The sequence below is a fragment of the Agelaius tricolor genome, unplaced genomic scaffold (genome assembly GCF_023055355.1).
Source record: "Agelaius tricolor isolate 1412-34295 unplaced genomic scaffold, bAgeTri1.0.p SCAF_49, whole genome shotgun sequence".
Lineage (NCBI taxonomy): Eukaryota > Metazoa > Chordata > Aves > Passeriformes > Icteridae > Agelaius > Agelaius tricolor.
Window position 1 is genome coordinate 2,538,375 of NW_027269309.1, and position 19,084 is coordinate 2,557,458.

The 19,084-nt window shown below is 46.2% G+C and overlaps 1 protein-coding gene across 2 annotated transcripts in view; it reads right to left on the reverse strand.

The window, feature by feature from the left end:
• Window positions 1-4,958, reverse strand: part of ERGIC3 (ERGIC and golgi 3) — a 28,193-nt gene extending 23,235 nt beyond the window's left edge. For both annotated transcript variants that reach the window (XM_071455526.1, XM_071455525.1), the window contains exons 1-6: window positions 4,801-4,958; window positions 4,610-4,680; window positions 4,014-4,101; window positions 3,773-3,892; window positions 2,434-2,527; window positions 1,113-1,278 (exon numbers count right to left, since the gene is read on the reverse strand). In XM_071455526.1, coding sequence (XP_071311627.1) covers window positions 1,113-1,278; window positions 2,434-2,527; window positions 3,773-3,892; window positions 4,014-4,101; window positions 4,610-4,680; window positions 4,801-4,888 — 627 coding nt within the window. In that variant the 5' untranslated portion in view covers window positions 4,889-4,958. The remainder of the gene's footprint in view (window positions 1-1,112; window positions 1,279-2,433; window positions 2,528-3,772; window positions 3,893-4,013; window positions 4,102-4,609; window positions 4,681-4,800) is intronic.
• Window positions 4,959-19,084: the final 14,126 nt, after the last annotated feature.

Below are 19,084 nucleotides of genomic sequence, written 5' to 3' on the forward strand. Positions count from 1 at the left end.
TGATCATCATATATTGTGAGAGAGGGTCCCATAACGGTTCAATACCTATGATAATGCTCAAATCACAATCTCTGGATATGAGAGTACAAGGTCTACTTTCTGGAAATAAAGACTGTGGTTTCCAGGAAGAATACACAAGGATAAAAAAGAAAAAAAGAAAAAAAGAAAAAAAGAAAAAAAAGAAAAAAAAGAAAAAAAGAAAAAAAGAAAAAAAGAAAAAAAAGAAAAAAAAGAAAAAAAGAAAAAAAGAAAAAAAGAAAAAAAGAAAAAAAAAGAAAAAAGAAAAAAGAAAAAAGAAAAAAGAAAAAAGAAAAAAGAAAAAAGAAAAAAGAAAAAAAAAGAAAAAAAAAAGAAAAAAAAAAGAAAAAAAAAAGAAAAAAAAAAGGAAAAAAGAAAAAAAAAGAAAAAAAAAGAAAAAAAAGAAAAAAAAAAAGAAAAAAACAACAGAGTTTGAAGTTAAAAAGAAACAAAAAAAAATAGCCTGGGTCTGACTTCTTCTACAGGGTACTTGGGTATGCAACCTGTGTGTTTGTGAGGGTAACCCACAAAATGACAGATTACATAGTTACCTGGTGCATCTTGTGTATTTTCATACATCATTTGCATAAACCACCTCTCTGAGCATTTTCAGCCTTGACAACCAACTCCAATAGCCTTGCTTCCTGTTTTTCTAAAGAAGATAACATTTCACTCTCTCCAACACTTCTGCAGGCAAGTCGGTTACTGCTATCTCCAGCACCCACTTGTGGCCTCTGATTTAAAACCGGAAGGGCAGGTGGAACAATTCAAGCTCAAAGAAGCTGCCTCTCCTCCTCCAGAAATCTCAGCAAAAAGACTTGGTACCCAGGTGGGAGGAAAAGACTAACTTCTGCAGCTGCCATGACTTCCTACCAGCCCACAGAACACAAACCAGAATTAGCGTCTTTTCCACTGCTCTTCCTGACTGTCCTCCTGAACCCCATGACAAGCACAAAGACGTTGCTGACCCCAGAGGTTATTCTATAATAGTCTTGTAAGCACCTAAAACTGGAAAAGGAGAGGAATGCCCCAACTCTGCCTTTTCACAGTCCTCACCATCATGCAGCAGGTTCACAGCAAAAGCTCTCTCTCACCTTGTTGACCTCTAGGAAACCATACACTTGGCAGCCCTCATTCTTCTGCTCTTGCATTTTCTGGCTAAACCCTTCCCTCTTGCACTGCTCTATGCTATCTGGGTTCTTGAAGGCCCAGCCTCGCCGCCTGTATGCTTCTCTGACATCGTCACAAGTATTACAACACCTGCAAAAAGCATAAGCACCATCTTACCATCTTTATCATTAAGAAGAGATGCTCCAGCTCAGGACTTGAATCCTTGACAGATTCTTCTTCAACAAAGCAGCAACACAAACATTGGGGACTGGACCTTGGAAAGTGGCCTAATGCTCCTGAATGAGCATGATCTTCTTGATGTGCCTTTTGAGGTTTGGAGGTGAGGATGCACGCTGTTTGAATACAGGACTGGAGTCCAAAGAAGGCTCTGCCTGGCCATTTACACAGCCAAGGCATCCCTTGGCAAAGAAATTTGTCACAAAAACAACATCAGCGTCCCCCAGTTATAGGCAATTTGGAACTTCCTCATGTGAACAAAGCATCTGCCTGTTTCTATTGCTCCTTTCCTCTGTTTTTAGTCCAAGACATTGGGCTAAAGGGGGGCTTAACTACAAACTTTCTTTGTACTTTTCTACCTGTGGACAATACCTTGGTTACCAGAAAAAAACCCAGGTTTCTTCCTTGGTTTCATGTTTTGGTGGACATGTTGAACAAATTCCTGCTGTTGAAGGCAGCAGTTATGAATACCTCAAGATGAAAACATCTCTGGGAAAGGACACAACTTGACAGATGGGACAAACCAAGTTATCACTGAGCCAAAAATAGCCAAAATTAGTCCAGAACCTATATGGATTATCATGGATCCATTTTTACAGTAATTTCCTGTTTGGAGGAATGAGAAATACGAAAAGACGCCTGTTGTTTGTGTGAAGACATAGATGTCTGGTCTTTGCTCCTGTAAGGAAACAATGCCACCAGCAGCAGTGAGAAGGCAAGGCCAGGGCATAACCAGGTTTTATGTCAAGATAACTCATGTAACAGTGAAATCATTTAAACACCTCTGCTCTGGACACCAAACAAGCCCAGAAAATCTCTCACCTGCTGAGATACAATTTTTGTACTGCTTAAACAGGCATGTAGACAATCCAAACAACCTACAGATGCACCTTCTCAACAATCTTGAGTGCAGCTTCCAAAGGCATAGCCAAACCACAATATCACTGAATATGTGCCTGAGAGTAGGATTTCATTGCACAGACCTTCATAGACATTTGGGAAAAAAATATGCATATAATATACCAGGATTCAAATGCTAAGAAGATAGGAAAAAGGTGTAAAGGTTACCTAATGTCCTCTGACTCTGCCCCATAACAGCTCTCGCAGCGATCAGCATCCAAAGAATTTGGATCAAACACTTTTTCTTCTTCTTTTCCCAGCTCTAAGACAAAACGAGATTCAAAGTGATGAGACACATCTAGAAACTCTGTCTTGTACTCTTGTTCTGCTCTATGCATAATGAACACTCTGCACACACAATGTGCTACTGCACATCCTGCACCCAACACCCACCTAAAATGGTATGTATGTAGCCTGCTGATGTGTGGAGTAAAACCAAGAAGGAGAATAGTATCTGTCCTCTCAAGAACAGCCTCCATGGAAAGAACTGGCTATCTGTAAGCCTTGCTGAAGCATCAGACATTACTTGCATAAAGGCTTTGCTAAAATGTTGTCTTAAGTAGACCCAACCAGTACATTATGAGCAATACAGGACTTGCTTAAAAACATGTAGAATAGTTTTTGTCCCCAAATAATAATTTTTAAAGCCACAACCTGTGGTGGCTGCTAAGTGACACAGCAGTAAGAACACTATCACCACATTCCCATGACAACCAGAGAAACCCTTGTGCCTGCCAATTGTTCAGCTCTTGGCTTAGTTTAGCCTTTCAGTGTCAACAACAGAAATGTTAAATCTAAAGTGGTACAAAGCTAAAAATTTGGTCATGTTAGTACTCAGAACTACACTGACTCCCAGAAAACAGAATAAGTAACTCATGCTCTGGAAAGGAAAAGTCAAAATAGTACTACTGTGCAACTGAAAAATGCTTTGTCAGAATCCTTTCTGGTTGGTATCAAAGAACAAGGATGAGTCATAACATGTAAAAAATGTAGAGGAGAGGTTTATGTAGCCAAGGATCACTTATTACAGCTTGCAAACAACAGATCAACTAATATGTATTTATGTAGGTGTGCATTAACACACACAGAGTTAATGGAGTAAAATGCAAGTTTAGGCTTAAAGGTTAAGTCACGGGAGCCTTCCCTAGAGAAAGGCTCTTTCCTTGAATCACACAGTCTCATTTGCTCACCCACTGTGATTTAAAGCCAAATTTTGCAAGAATAGCTGCTTGATTTCTAATCCCAAAAGACCACCAACTGTGCAACTTTATTTCTCAAATGCATCCATGGGTCTTTATCATAGTTTCAGAGGGACTGGACAAAGATTTTCCTGCAAAAGTACTGAGTGTAAGAGTAGTTTAATAGATCTGCATGCTATAAGGTATTCAAGACTTTGTGGCATTTAAATACTCTACAGCTGTCACCTTGTCCCCACAAATCTCAGAACAGGCATACAGTGGAAAGACTAATAGAGCATCCAACCAGGACAGGTAGAAGAGCATCTTACCATGTCTCTCAGCCTCTGGAGTTACACGATTCCCAGCTTTATCCAACCGTTGTTTAAACAGATTGTGCTCTACATCCAGCTGCTGCTCTCCTGCTACATCCATTGCATCAATGCTCAAATCTGAAACCAGTACACAAGGAAAGTGATCTATAAGCATACATTTGTTATGGGCACACTAAGCCTCTTGAGTCCCTGCCAAGGACAAAAATTATTATCATCATCATTCAGAAGTCTTACTCACAAGCACAAGGCATATGCGGAAAAATAACATCTAGATTGATCTTCAGTTTATCTCCCCTTGATTTATCAACGTATAATTCTGGATGAACCTGGGAACAAAGGAAAAACAGTCCCATTTTACTTGTAAGCAAGTCAAAAGGCTCCTTTCCCTGGGTGCTGTGGCCCAGGAACTGATTTTTAAGACAGAATAGGTTTGCCAGACAGCTGAGCCACTGCCCTGCACAGCCCAGCGTATGCCATTTGCAATGCTGTTAAATATTGGGGGATCTCTGAACGTGGGGAAGGAACAGGGCTTCAGCGCTTGCTTTCCTTTCTTGTCATGGCATGGCTGCTCGCAGGCGGCTTGACGTACCGCCGTCCTGGCAGGACGCCACAGGCGGGGGAGGGCAGCCCGCAGCCGCGGCGACCGGACAGGGCACAGAAAAATACCGCTAACAGCAGGTCTATGCGGGGCGAAGCTGCTACTAGGCAGCCCAGGGCGGAGGCCCGGCGGGGGCAGGGGCGAAGGCCCTCCGGCCACCCTGAAGGGTTGCCCCTTGCGAGTCGGAAGCAGCACCGGGGGACTGGGGCCGTGTCCGCTCCGTCGGCGGTACTTACCTCCTTGGTGAGGTAGTACTGCAGCTCCGAGAAGAAAAGCAGCACCATGATGAGCCCGCTAACTGCCGTCACTGCCGGGGAGACGAGAACCACTTTCAGCCCCGCCGCGCAACCCGACCGCCGCCGCCCCGAGTCTCTAACGAGCGCCGGCTAGCCAAGGTCCCCCGGCCACCCGCAGCGCCCCCGCTCACCCAGCGCTCCCCCGCACGTCTTAACCCGAAAATCTTCGAGGGTCTTCGGAAAAGCGTCGAACCGCTTCAGCCGCCACAGCGACTCCATGATGCCGCGCGGCCCGGAACCGAACCCTTCTTCCGGCGCCGGCCTCGCCCCCGCTGCCGGGCCCGCCCCCGGCGGGGAGCAGTTTTCTGTAGCCGGCTGAGCTTCCCAGTCCTGTCTGTGGCCTCAAGCTGCCGGAGGGCGGGAGTAGGGCACTGACAGCTTTTCGAGAGCAGTCGAGCTGTCCCCTGGGACCGCTGTGGCGGCAACAGTGCGGAAAGAAAAGCGTCTCGGCAGAGTACTGAATCATGATTTTAAAGGATTAAAATTTTAGCTGATGGTTAGAACCAATTCATATTGAAGTTAGATACACCAACAGTAGGTTAATGATTATTAGATGCTTAAGCTAAAGCTAATTGTTGTATTATGAGCTCATTTGTAGAAAGAAGTGGAGCAAGTGAACCATTATAGGAACATATTGAAACCAGTAGAACGATCCAGCACCAGGACTCTATGTCAATCCATCACGAAGCAGAGGGCCCTGGATCATGCCAGAGGGTTACAGAGACTTGACAAAGACCTTCCTGACTTCATCCCTGGGACCACTGACCCAATTCAAGAGAAGAATTGTGCACGCATGAAAGACTAATAACCTCATTTTAATACAAAACAGAGATGGGGTTATGCATATGTATTATTTTGGGAAATAAATAGAAGGCACAGTACCTTGTATCACTGGCCAGGGGCTATGTACAAATCACGAACAGGATGGAACTGCTAGGAACACGTCTTGAGCTGTATTATTTTCCAGCATCTGTCTCATTACATGATTATGACAATGGGAAGATGCCATCAGCTCCCATCCCAGGCAGCAGACCAAGAATTTAATGTTACAACTTACTTTCTAAGTTTTTTGACCAATCACACAAAGTAAAAGCATACTGACAGTGGTTCCATCCAACCACTATAAGCAGATGAAACGTTGGTTAAAACAATGCTTACTTATTTCAAATACAATACCTGCTAGTAAGCCTTAAAACACAGTACACAGAGCTCCATTATTAAGCTTGGAACTTCCTAACATCTGGCTAGATATACTTTTGTGCAGCTTAGGGAGTTATTCTAGAAAAACGTTAATAAGAGACAAATGTTCTATTTGTCCTCACTTTTCTATATCTTAGATAATTTTTCTGCTGACCAATCTTATGGCTACTGCTTAGCTCGAATCACAGTTCTGCTGTCACTGAGGCCTGCCTTTTGCGGCTTTCCCAAAACCCTCAGATTTTATGGATTCCTACACTTACCACCCCACTCTCGCCCAGTGTGACAGGCAACAAAGGAAAGCCATTTTCCATGGCAAAGAGAAGTAATTTCCCCAGGGTCTGGGTATCAGTTGAAAGGTGGCCTTTGAGGCTCTAAGGATTTTCAGGGTCCGAGTTGCTGGCAGCTTTAGTTTTGAAGAAATCCAGCAAAGTTTGCCAATTTCTAATCTGTCGCTGCCCTGTTGCCCCAGGATGAGTGGCCTCAAATGGAGCCCATTTTCCATGGAAAAAAGAAGTCCTTTCCTCAGGGTCTGGGTATCAGAGGAAAGGTGGCCTTTGGGGCTCTACGGACTTGCAGGGTCCTCGTTGCTGACAGCTTTAGTTATAGAGAAATCGAACAAAGATTCCCAATTTTGAGCTTGGAACTGCCTTGTTGGCCTGGGTGAGCGGCTGCAGAACGGACACATTTTTCCATGGGAAAAAGAAATCCTTTCCCCAGGGTCTAGGTATCAGATGAAAGGTGGCCTTTGGGGCTCTAAGGACTTGCAGGGTCCTAATTGCTGTCAGCTTTAGTTTTGGAGAAATCCAGCAAAGTTTGCCAATTTCACGCTTGGCACCACCCTGTCTGCAAGGGTGAGTTGTTGCAAACGGAGGCCATTTTCCGTATGTAAAAGAAATCTTTCCCTCGGGGTCTGGGGATCCGTAGAGGGGTGACTTTTGGAGCTCTATAGACTTGCTGGGTCCTAGTTGCGGGCAGATTCCGTTTTGGAGAAATCCAGCAAAGTTTACATATTTCTAACCTGGCGCTGTGCTGTTGGTCAGAGCGAGTGGCCTCAAACGGAGGCCATTTTCTGTGTGGAAAAGAAGTCCTTTCCTCAGGGTCTGGGTACCATTTGAAAGCTGACGTTTAGTGCTGTAAACCTTGCAGGGTCCTAGTTGCTGGAAGCTTTAGTTTTGGAGAAATCCAGCAAAGTTTACCAATTTCTAACCATGTTCTGCTCTGTCGGTCAGAGCGAGTGGCCGCAAACAGAGGCCATTTTCCATGGGAAAAAAAAGTCCTCTCCCCAGGGTCAAGGTATCAGATGAAAGGTGGCCTTTGGGGCTCTAGGGCCTTGCAGGGTCCTATTTGTCGGCAGCTTTAGTTTTTGAGAAACCCAGCAAAGTTTGCCAGTTTTGCACTTGGCACTGCCCTGTCGGACCGGGCGAGTGGTTGCAAACAGAGGCATTTTTCCGTGGGACAAAGAAGTCCTTTCCTCAGTGTCTGGGTATTAGTTGAAAGGTAGCATTTGGTGCTCTAAAACTTTGCAGGGTCCTATTTGCTGGCAGCTTTAGTTTTGGAGAAATCCAACAAGCTTTGTCCATTTCCACCATGGCACCGCCCTGTCGGCAAGGGTGAGTTGCTGCAAACAGTGGCCATTTTCCGTGTAGAAAAGAAATCTTTCCCCCAGAGTCTGGGTATCAGTTAAAATGTGACTTTTAGGACTCTATAGCCTTGCATGGTCCTCGATGCTGGCAGCTTTAGTTTTGGAGAAATCCAGCAAAGTTTGCCCATTTCTAACCTGACGCCGCCCTATCAGCAAGGGTGAGTGGCTACAAACGGAGGCCAATTTCCATGGGAAACAGAAGTGCTCTCTCCAGGCTCTTGGTATCAGATGAATGGTGGCCTTTGGGGCTCTAAGGACTTGCAGGTTTCTAGTTGCTGGCAGCTTTAGTTTTGGAGAAATCCAGCAAAGTTTGCCCATTTCTAACCTGGCGCTGCCATGTCAGTCAGAGTGAGTGGCCTCAAACAGAGGCCATTTTCCATGGAAAAAAGAAGTCCTTTCCTCTGGGTCTGGGTATAAGATGAAAGGTGGCCTTTGGGTCTTTACGGACTTGCAGGGTCCTAGTTGCTGTCAGCTTTAGTTTTGGAGAAATCCAGCAAAGTTTACATATTTCTAACCTGGCACTGCCCTGTCGGCCAGGACGACTGGCCGCAAACAGAAGCAATTTCCGTGTGGAAAAGAAGTCTGTTTTTCAGGGTCTGGGTATCAGTAGAGGGGTGACTTTTGGGGCCCTGTAGCCTTGCAGCGTCCTAGTTGCTGACAGCTTTAGTTTTGATGAAATTCAGCAAAATTTGCCCATTTTGCGCTTTGCACCGCCCTGTCTCACAGGGTGAGTGGCCGCAAACAGAGGCCATTTTCCATGGAAAAAAGAAGTCCTTTACCCATGGTCTGGGTATCAGTTGAAAGGTGGCCTTTGCGACTACAAGGACTTGCAGGGTTCTAGTTGCTGACAGCTTTAGTTATAGAGAAATCCAAAAAAGTTTGCCAATTTTGAGCTTGGCACTGCCCTGTCGGCCCAGGCGAGAGGACGCAAAATGGAGGCATTTTTCCATGAGAAAAAGAAGTCCTTTCCCCAGGATCTGGGAATGAGTTGAAAGGTGACGTTTGGGGCTCTAAGGACTTGCAGAGTCCTAATTGCTGTCAGCTTTACTTTTGGAGAAATCCAACAAGGTTTGTCCATTTCCACCTTGGTACCACCCTGTTGGCAAGGGTGAGTTGCTGCAAACAGAGGCCATTTTCCATGTGGAAAAGAAGTCCATTCCCCTGGGCCTGGGAATCAGTTGAAAGCTGATGTTTGGTGCTCTAAAAGCTTGCAGGGTCCTAGTTGCTGGCTGTTCTATTTTTGGAGAAATCCAGCAAAGTTTTCCCATTTCTAACCTGGCGCCCTTTTGTTGGTCATAGCAAAAGGCCTCAAAAGGAGGCCATTTCCCATAGGAAATAGAAGTCCTCTCCCCAGTGTCTGGGTATCAGATGAATGGTGGCCTTAGGGCCTCTATAGCCTTGCAGGATCCTAGTTGCTGACAGCTTTAGTTATAGAGAAATCCAACAAAGTTTACCAATTTCGAGCTTGGCACTACCCTTTTTTGCCCGGGAGATCGGCCGTAAAACAGAGGTATTTTTCTGTGGGACAAAGAAATCCTTTCCCCAGGGTCTGGGGATCAGTTGAGGGCTGACTTTTGGGGCTCTAAACCTTGCAGGGTCCTAGTTGCTGGCAGTTTTAGTTTTGGAGAAATCCAGCAAAGTTTGCCCATTTCTATCCGGGCGCCTTTCTCGGTCATAGCAAGAGGCCTCAAATGGTGGCCATTTTCCAAAGGAAATAGAAGTCCTCTCCCTAGGGTTTGGGTATCAGATGCTCTAAAGACTTGCAGGATCCTAGTTGCTGACAGCTTTAGTTATAGAGAAATCCAGCAAAGTTTGCCAATTTTGCACTTTGTGCTGCCCTGTTGCACTGGGCGAGTGGCTGCAAAGAGAGGCATTTTTCCATGGGACAAAGAAATACTTTCCTCAGGATCTGGGTATCAGTTTAAAGGTGACTTTTAGGGCTCTAAATGCTTGCACAGTCCTATAGGCTGCCAGCTTTAGTTTTGGAGAAATCCAACAAGGTTTGTCCATTTCCAACCTGGCTCTGCCCTGTTGAGCAGGACAAGTGGCCTCAAACAAAAACTCTCTTCCGCGTTGAAAGGAAATCCTTTTCTCGAGGTCTGGATATCAGATGAAAGGTGGCATTTGGTGCTCTAAGGCCTTCCACGGTCCGATTAGCTGGCAGCTTTAGTTTTGGAAAAAATCAGCAAAGCTTGCAAATTTCACACAGGGAACGATGCAGATGGCCAGGGCGAGTGGCCTCAAAGTGACCCCATTTTCCATGGGGAAAAGAAGTCATGTGGCCAGGGTCTGGGTATCAATGAAAGGTGGCCTTTGGGGCTCTAAGGACTTGCAAGCTCCTAGTTGCCGGCAGCTTTAGTAGTGGAGGAATCCAGCAAAGTTTAAAAAGTTCTCACTGGGCACTGCCCTGTTGGCCAGGGCAAATGGCTGCAAAGAGAGGCCATTTTGCATGGGAAAAAGAAGTCCTTTCCCCAGGGTCTCAGTGTCAGATGAAAGGTGGCCTTTGGGGCTCTAAGGACTTGCAGGGTAGTACTTAGTGGCAGCTTTAGATTTGGAGCACTCCAGCAGAGATTGCAAATGTCTTGCTGGGCACCAGCCTCTTGGTCAGGGCGAGAGGCCAGAAATGGAGGCCATTTTGCATGGGGAAAATGAAGTCATTGGCCCAGGGTCTGGGTGTCAGATGAACGGTGGCATCTGGGGCTGTAAGGACTTGCAGGGTCCTAGTTGCTGGCAGCTTTACTTTTAGGGAAATCCAGCAGAATTTTCAAATTTCCTGCTTGGCACCCCACTTTCTGCCAGGGCAAGTGGCCGCACAGGGATACCATTTCTATGGGAAAAAGTAGTAATTTCCCCATGATCTGGGTATCAGCAGAGAGGTGATGTTTGGGGCCCTAAGGAGTTGCAGGCTCCTCGTTGCCAGGAGCTTTAGTTTTGGAGGGAATCAGGAAAGCTTGCAAATTTCACACAGGGAATGATGCAGATGGCCAGGGTGAGTGGCCTCAAAGTGACCCCATTTTCCATGGGGAGTAGAAGTCAGGTCGCCAGGGTCTGGCTATCAATGAAAGGTGGCCTTTGGGGCTCTAAGGACTTGCAGGGTGCTTCTTACTGGCAGCTTTAGTTGTGGAGGAATCCAGCAAAGCTTGCAAATATCTTGCTGGGCACCACCCTCTTGGTCAGGGCGAGAGGCCAGAAATGGAGGCCATTTTGCATGGGGAAAATGAAGTCATTGGCCCAGGGTCTGGGTATCAGATGAAAGGTGGCATCTGGGGCTGTAAGGACTTGCAGGGTCCTAGTTGCTGGCAGCTTTACTTTTAGGGAAATCCAGCAGAATTTTCAAATTTCCTGCTTGGCACCCCACTTTCTGCCAGGGCAAGTGGCCGCACAGAGATACCATTTTTATGGGAAAAAGAAGTAATTTCCCCATGATCTGGGTATCAGCAGAGAGGTGATGTTTGGGGCCCTAAGGAGTTGCAGGCTCCTCGTTGCCAGCAGCTTTAGTTTTGGAGGGAATCAGGAAAGCTTGCAAATTTCACACAGGGAACGATGCAGATGGCCAGGGTGAGTGGCCTCAAAGTGACCCCATTTTCCATGGGGAGTAGAAGTCAGGTCGCCAGGGTCTGGGTATCAATGAAAGGTGGCCTTTGGGGCTCTAAGGACTTGCAAGCTCCTAGTTGCCGGCGGCTTTAGTTGTGGAGGAATCCAGCAAAGTTTAAAAAGTTCTCACTGGGCACTGCCCTGTTGGCCAGGGCAAATGGCTGCAAAGAGAGGCCATTTTGCATGGGAAAAAGAAGTCCTTTCCCCAGGGTCTCAGTGTCAGATGAAAGGTGGCCTTTGGGGCTCTAAGGACTTGCAGGGAAGTACTTAGTGGCAGCTTTAGATTTGGAGCACTCCAGCAGAGATTGCAAATGTCTTGCTGGGCACCAGCCTCTTGGTCAGGGCGAGAGGCCAGAAATGGAGGCCATTTTGCATGGGGAAAATGAAGTCATTGGCCCAGGCTCTGGGTATCAGATGAAAGGTGGCATCTGGGGCTCTAAGGACTTATAGGGTCTTAGTTGCTGGCAGCTTTGCTTTTGGAAGAATCCAGCAAAGATGTGGTAATTCTAGCTTGGCTGCCCACTTTCTGTCAGGGTGAGTGGGGACAAACGGAGGCCATTTCCCATGGGAAAAAGAAGTCCTTTCCCCAGGGTCTGGGTGTCAGATGAAAGGTGGCATCTCGGACCCGAAGGAGTTGCAGGCTCCTTGTTGCTCTTTGATTTACTTTTAGGGAAATCCAGCAGAATTTTCAAATTCCCTGCTTGGCACCCCACTTTCTGCCAGGGCAAGTGGCTGCACAGGGATACCATTTCTATGTGAAAAAGAAGTAATTTCCCCATGATCTGAGTATCAGCAGAGAGGTGATGTTTGGGGCCCTAAGAAGTTGCAGGCTCCTCGTTGCCAGCAGCTTTAGTTTTGGAGGAAATCAGCAAAGTTGGCAAATTTCACACAGGGAACGATGCAGATGGCCAGGGCGAGTGGCCTCAAAGTGACCTCATTTTCCATGGGGAAAAGAAGTCATGTGGCCAGGGTTTGGGTATCAATGAAAGGTGGCCTTTGGGGCTCTAAGGACTTGCAAGCTCCTAGTTGCCGGCAGCTTTAGTAGTGGAGGAATCCAGCAAAGTTTAAAAAGTTCTCACTGGGCACTGCCCTGTTGGCCAGGGCAAATGGCTGCAAAGAGAGGCCATTTTGCATGGGAAAAAGAAGTCCTTTCCCCAGGGTCTCAGTGTCAGATGAAAGGTGGCCTTTGGGGCTCTAAGGACTTGCATGGTGCTTCTTACTGGCTGCTTTAGATTTGGAGCACTCCAGCAGAGATTGCAAATGTCTTGCTGGGCACCAGCCTCTTGGTCAGGGCAAGAGGCCAGAAATGGAGGCCATTTTGCATGGGGAAAATGAAGTCATTGGCCCAGGCTCTGGGTATCAGATGAAAGGTGGCATCTGGGGCTCTAAGGACTTATAGGGTCTTAGTTGCTGGCAGCTTTGCTTTTGGAAGAATCCAGCAAAGATGTGGTAATTCTAGCTTGGCTGCCCACTTTCTGTCAGGGTGAGTGGGGACAAACGGAGGCCATTATCCATGGGGAAAAATGTCCTTTACCCAGGCCCTCAGTAATATGTTCAAGGTGGCCTTTGGGGCTCTAAGTACTTCCAGGGTCCTATTTGCTGCCAGCTTGACTTTTGGAAAAATCCCTCAAAGATTTGGTAATTCTAGCTTGGCTCCCCACTTTCTGTCAGGGTAAGTGGAGACAAACGGAGGCCATTTCCCATGGGAAAAAGAAGTCCTTTCCCCACGGTCTGCAAATCAAATGAAAGGTGGGCTTTGGGGCTCTAAGGACTTGCAGGGTACTACTTACTGGCAGCTTTAGATTTGGAGCACTCCAGCAGAGATTGCAAATTTCTTGCTGGGCACCACCCTCTTGGTCAGGGCGCGAGGCCAGACATGGAGACCATTTTCCATGGGGACAATGAAGTCATTGGCCCAGGCTCTGGGTATCAGATGAAAGGTAGCATCTGGGGCTCTAAGGACTTGCAGGGTCCTAGTTGCTGGCAGCTTTTGTTTTGGAAGGATCCAGCACAGTTTGTAGATTCCTCGCTTGGCACTGCCCTGCCTGCCAGGCCAAGTGGCCACAAATGAAGGCCGTTTTCCATGGGAAAAATGTCCTTTACCCAGGGTCTCAGTAATATGTTCAAGGTGGCGTTTGAGGCTCTAAGTACTTCCAGGGTCCTAGTTGCTGCCAGCTTTTCTTTTGGAAAACTCCAGCAAAGATTGCATCATTCTAGCTAGGCTCCCACTTTCTGCCAGGGTGAGTGGCTGCAAAGAGAGGCCATTTTGCATGGGAAAAAGAAGTCCTTTCCCCAGGGTGTGGATGTCAGATGAAAGGTGACCTTTGGGGCTCTAAAGACTTGTAGGGTAGTACTTACTGGCTATAGTAGAGGAAATGTATTATATTTGAATATCTGTCTAGAGGCTTTGCCCCACAGGTCCTGGTTGTCCTTGATGGGCTGCAGCTGTGACCATTGAAGAGAACTGGGATAAAAGGGGGCGGTTTAGCCATTCAGGGAGAGCCTTGAAGGAGCCCTGAACTGGGAAAGAACAGCATGCAGAAGAAAGCGTCTGTGCTGTGAAGATCTGCGGCCATGAGAACACACGGAGGAGGTATGGACTTTAGGAATCTGATAACAGCATTATGGGACTCTAGAGAAATAGAACAACAACAACTGGCAGCTTTAGTTTTGGAGCAATCCAGCAAAGATTGCAAATGTCTTGCTGGGCACCACCCTCTTGGTCAGGGTGAGAGGCCAGAAATGGAGGCCATTTTCCATGGGAAAATGAAGTCATGTCGCCAGGGTCTGGGTATCAATGAAAGGTGGCCTTTGAGGCTCTAAGGACTTGCAAGCTCTTGGTTGCCGGCGGCTTTAGTTCTGAAGGAATCCGGCAAAGTTTAATAATTTCTCACTGGGCCACTGCCCTGTTGGCCAGGGCAAATGGCTGCAAAGAGAGGCCATTTTGCATGGGAAAAAGAAGTCCTTTCCCCAGGGTGTGGGTGTCAGATGAAAGGTGGCCTTTGGGGCTCTAAGGACTTGTAGGGTACTACTTACTAGCAGCTTTAGGTTTGGAGCACTCCAGCAGAGATTGCAAATGTCTTGCTGGGCACCAGCCTCTTGGTCAGGGCGAGAGGCCAGAAATGGAGGCCATTTTGCATGGGGAAAATGAAGTCATTGGCCCAGGCTCTGGGTATCAGATGAAAGGTGGCCTTTGGGGCTCTAAGGACCTGCAGGGTCCTAGTTGCTGGCAGCTTTATCTTGGGAGAAATCCGGTCAAGTTTGCCAGTTTCTTACCTGGTGCTGCTCTATCCGCGAGGATGAGTGCCCTGCAAATCGATGCTATTTCCCACGTGAAAACGAAGTCCTTTCCACACAATCTGTGTATCAGATGAAAAGTGGCCTTTGGGGCTCTTTGGCCTTGCGGGATCCTAGTTGCTGGCAGCTTTAGGTTTGGAGAAATACAGAACTGTTTGTCAATTTCTAAACTGTCGCCGCCATGTCGGTCAGGGCGAGTGACCTGAAACGGAACTTATTCTCCATGGAAATAGAAGTCCTTTCCCCAGTGTCTGGGTATCAGTTGTAATGTGACATCTGGAGCTCTAAGGACTTTCAGGGTCCTAGATGCTGGCAGCTTTAATTTTGTTGAAATTCAGTAAAATTTTCCAATTTCTAGCCTGGTCTCCGCCTGGTCCGTCAGGGCAAGATGCTGCAAACGGAGGCCATTTCCTGTGGGAAAAAGAAATCCTTTCCCCAGGGTCTGGGAATCATTTGAAAGGTGACTTTGGGGGTCTAAGCATTTGCAGGGTTCTACTTTGTTGGCAGCTTTAGTTTTGGAGAAATTCAGTAAAGGTTGCCAATTTCTAATGTGGTGCCACCCTGTTGACCAAAGCGAATGGCCTCAAAAAGAGCTTAGTCATTCTTTTCTTGTTTTCAACCACTCTAAGAGCATTAATCAAATCTATTCAGAAGTTCTTGATCTGCGACAGTGACAAGCACTAGGCTGGTAAGAGTCAGTGGGCATCAGCAGATCCCCTATGACAGCAGGTGGCGGGCTGTTCTGGCAGGACTGATGTTTGAGGGGCTCGAATTCTGTGAAATAGAACATTCGAGGGATGGGAAACATGGAAACAGATTCTGAGCTTTCAACCCAACACATGAACAAGTAATAAGGCAGGTAATTTTCTGTGGAAATTTCTTTAGCCCTAGTGTTGTGTATGATGATTATTCTTCCTACCTCCTTTGGCCAGCTACCAGCGCAGACGCGTTACTCCGCTTATGGACAGAAAACCGGAAGAAGGGATTTTTGACCAAAACACCTATCAGGACCTTAGAGTGTTTTTTGCTCCAAGATGTTTCAAGGCAGATAGGGAAACAATTCCATTTTCGAGAGTGTGTTGAGAAGACAAGGTTGAAAGTTGAAAGCCATGGGTTCTCTTTCTATATATGTTACTGATTGTGCTTATTTTCTTAGTCATGTAATATATATAATATATATATATATATTTGGTAGGGTTTGTTCTTTTTTATTTTTCTTGGGGTTTTTTTTTTTCCTTTTTTTTTGATGCATCCTCGAGATAAAAGGCCAAAAGTACAGAAGAGTTCTGTACGGTTAAAATACTTTTGAGATGCCTCATGCTGAAAAACGTGTAGCTACTGCTAAGGCCCATTGGCCAATTCCTGCTTCATTTCTGAGAAGCTGTAAAATTCCCATCTTTATTTTAGTTCTTACAATCTGTTGTTATGGTGGAGATGCAAATTAAGACCAACCATTTTTGAATCTGTAGGGATGTATTCACCATTTTTGTAGCTGCCTTTTCAGTTTCAGAGCCACTAATGAAAAAAAGGAGAAGTATCTACACTGTTTTCAACCTGTAGACCATCCACTACAGTCCATGTGCTCCGATTCAAAGGCAAACAATCCTGTCTGGCCTCATTGGGAGGAGTTATTTGCATTCAAAATACTAGACTAGTATTTGATTTCCACCAGCAGAGTCCATTGGGCAGCTCCTATCATCTGCATTTCAATATTAATCCTCCTCTATGTTTACTGTGCAAAGCTCTTTCAGAATGATGGTGTGCCCACTGTCTCACCAGCTGTGATGTTTGCAGCGAGTCTCCCACGGAAAGGAGCTGTAAAAAAGGCAAGCCAGGGCAGTGATTTCTGTTGCTCACTTGCAATACCCACAAATCAAAGCTATTTAGCCTAATTTAGGGCTGAAAAAGAACATGCCTTTTAAAAAAATCAGCATTCAATACTGCAGTTCAGTATTCCGGACAAGAGCACATCCCACAGGCTGAGAGAATTAGGGCTGTTTAGCCTGGTGAAAAGAAGGTTGCATGGAGACCTCACAACACCTTCCAATATCTGAAGGGATGCAGGAGAGGGACTCTTCATTAGGAGCTCTGGAGACAGGACAATGGGCAATGGCTTCAAAGTGAAAGAGGGCAGGTTGAAATTAGATACTCGGAAGAAATTCTTCCCAGTGAGGGTGGTGAAGCACTGGCACAGACAGCCTGGAGAAGTTATGGACACCCCAACCTGGTGTTCAAGGCCAGGCTGGATGGGGCTCTGAGCAAACTGGTCAAGTAAAAGGTGTCCCCGCCCATGTCAGAGAACTAGATGGCCTTTAAGGTCTTTGTCTACCCCGGCCATTCTATGATCCTGTGATTCTGCTGTGGTAGCGTTCAGGATGGAGTGTGTTCTGCATGTTGGCCATTTCCAATACACCATTGGTTCCAGGTGCCTTACACTAGCTTGCTCCCTGAAAATTCTGTCAGAATGAAGAACATCTCTCTATATATTAGACACATAATAAATGAAGAAATGGGTTTGCACATTTGTCCACTAAGTTGTGGATGAGATTGCTGTGAAGTTTCATTTGGTTTTCTTGTTTGCTCATGAGGCCGACGGTCCTTGTGTCAGCTGCCTCAAAGGCAGCATTTGCCTCCTCCGCCTCCCTTCTCCCTCCTCCCTCTTTCAATTTCTTTCCCTTGACAATTTAATGTCGTTTTCCCTTTCATACCTGAAAATCCCTGCATGCTTCTGGGCTTTCTCCCTTTTCATACAGATCTTCTTCCACCCTTGACAATCCATACTTTTCATACCATAAGGGCCTGCCCTTCAGGCATAAAAGACTTTGATTCCTTATTATATCTATGGGAATTTAATTAATAGCTTCATGCCTTTTCATAGAAAGAGTAGGGAATTGATAGCTTGTTCCCTGAAGTACAGAAGGAAGAGAATGAAACATGAATCATGTGGAGTGGAAAAGTTGCTCTCTATTTTCTTCCAAGAACTACCCCAAAAGATGCAGGGGGTGATGAAGCCTGGCTAGATGAGTTTCCCTTCTAATGGAAGGAAACAACCACGCCACTTCATACAAGTCAGTCCTATAGAAGAGAGAAATTCACTTCTGGGAACATTGCAGGATTTGAATGCAGAGTCACACTCATCCTTTGTTGCTTTGTTGTCTGCTTGGCATGGAACACGCTGCTTTGAAGAGGGAAGTGACTAACAGGCAGTCCACTTTACAAACACATATGCGTCCCTCTTCTTCTGAGACCTCAGCACAGAGCCCTCTTTGGCATGGTACTTCAAGGTAAGAAGGAGCGGGCAGAGGGCACTGCGAACAGACAGCAGTTTGCAGGTTGTATAGGAAAGAGGACTGCCCCTTGAATGTGGTGCTAATACAAACTTCCACCAGTTTCAGGGGTACGCTCCAGCCAAGCTTGTTGTCCTGGTACATTTTCTCTCTGTGAAATGCTTTGTGGTATGATCTGGATGACAAGAAACACAGAATACAGGGCTATGTAGTTCTGAGAATGTAAGTGCCTGGCTCAAGCTTCCTTTGGCAGAAGCACCTCGGCTGCTGCCACAATGATCTGTGTGGGAAATAGATGCTTAATCCCCTCCGGGAGAGTAGAAGCAGGACCAATTACAAGAGTTGAAGAACGAAGCCACAGAGCACTGGGCTGGTGGCTGCCGCATACCAGCTGTAAAAGGATCATGACTCCTACTGGCCTACCAACCAAACTCATGGTGGCAGCGGTAAGGACTAAAGTTCAGCAAGAGCTATTTGTGCTGCTACCTATGGCCTTTCCAACCCTTCTGTGGAAACAAATGTGCCTACCTTTAAGTCCCGAGATCCAGAGAATGCCAAGGTAGATGCGGTGGAGGAGGGAAGTACAGAGTGTGCTGTTTGTGTCAGTGTGGTGAGTTTGATATGGCTTGGTGGGGCAGGCTGAAGGTGCAGTCCAAGGCTCGCTTTTGTTTCTAGAGCCTTTTTCTACACAAACAGCTGCTGGACGTTTGCCACAAAGAGGTGAGAGTGAAAAATTGAGGGCAGATCTATCTGGGAAAGAAGATACAGAGCATTGTGCACAGTTAAAAGATGTTTAAAAAAAAAAAAAGGAAGTACTTTGAGAACATCTTCTGTCTTGACACTTCCACCTGTGTGACCTCTAGTTGCTTGGACACAGCCACAACGAAAGAATGTGAAAATACTTGTGCTGCCAACATCAGTTTGCACAGGAAAGAGGGTAGGTTGGCAAATGCCTTCTGTCCTGGCACATCTATCATTCAGAAGTGCAGCTGAAAACGCTTGGCTGTAACAATAGTCTCTGTCACTTTGAGAGAATGTGCTGATGCTATATATTTATATGTATATATATATCATTGAGAAAGAACGTGAGAATCGCTAGTATGTTTCATTTAGTTGAGAGACTGCAAAGGGAGCGTTATGGCCAGCACTGCCTTTTTGTTGTAGAACTTTTTCTTTGAGAGCAGCCGCTGGACATTTTAAAGTGGTTTGGGGTCTTCAAGAGTTAGAGGGCAAGATGGTACATAGATCTTGAGGGAAAGTGCATGTCTCCAGGGAGCTGGATGCAGTTCAGTGGGTGAGAGTTACATGATGGGCATCTGATGGCCCAGAAAACGTTCTAAAATGAAGAGGCCGTGCTGCAATTGCCTTTTATTTTGAAGCTTCTAAACTGTGCAG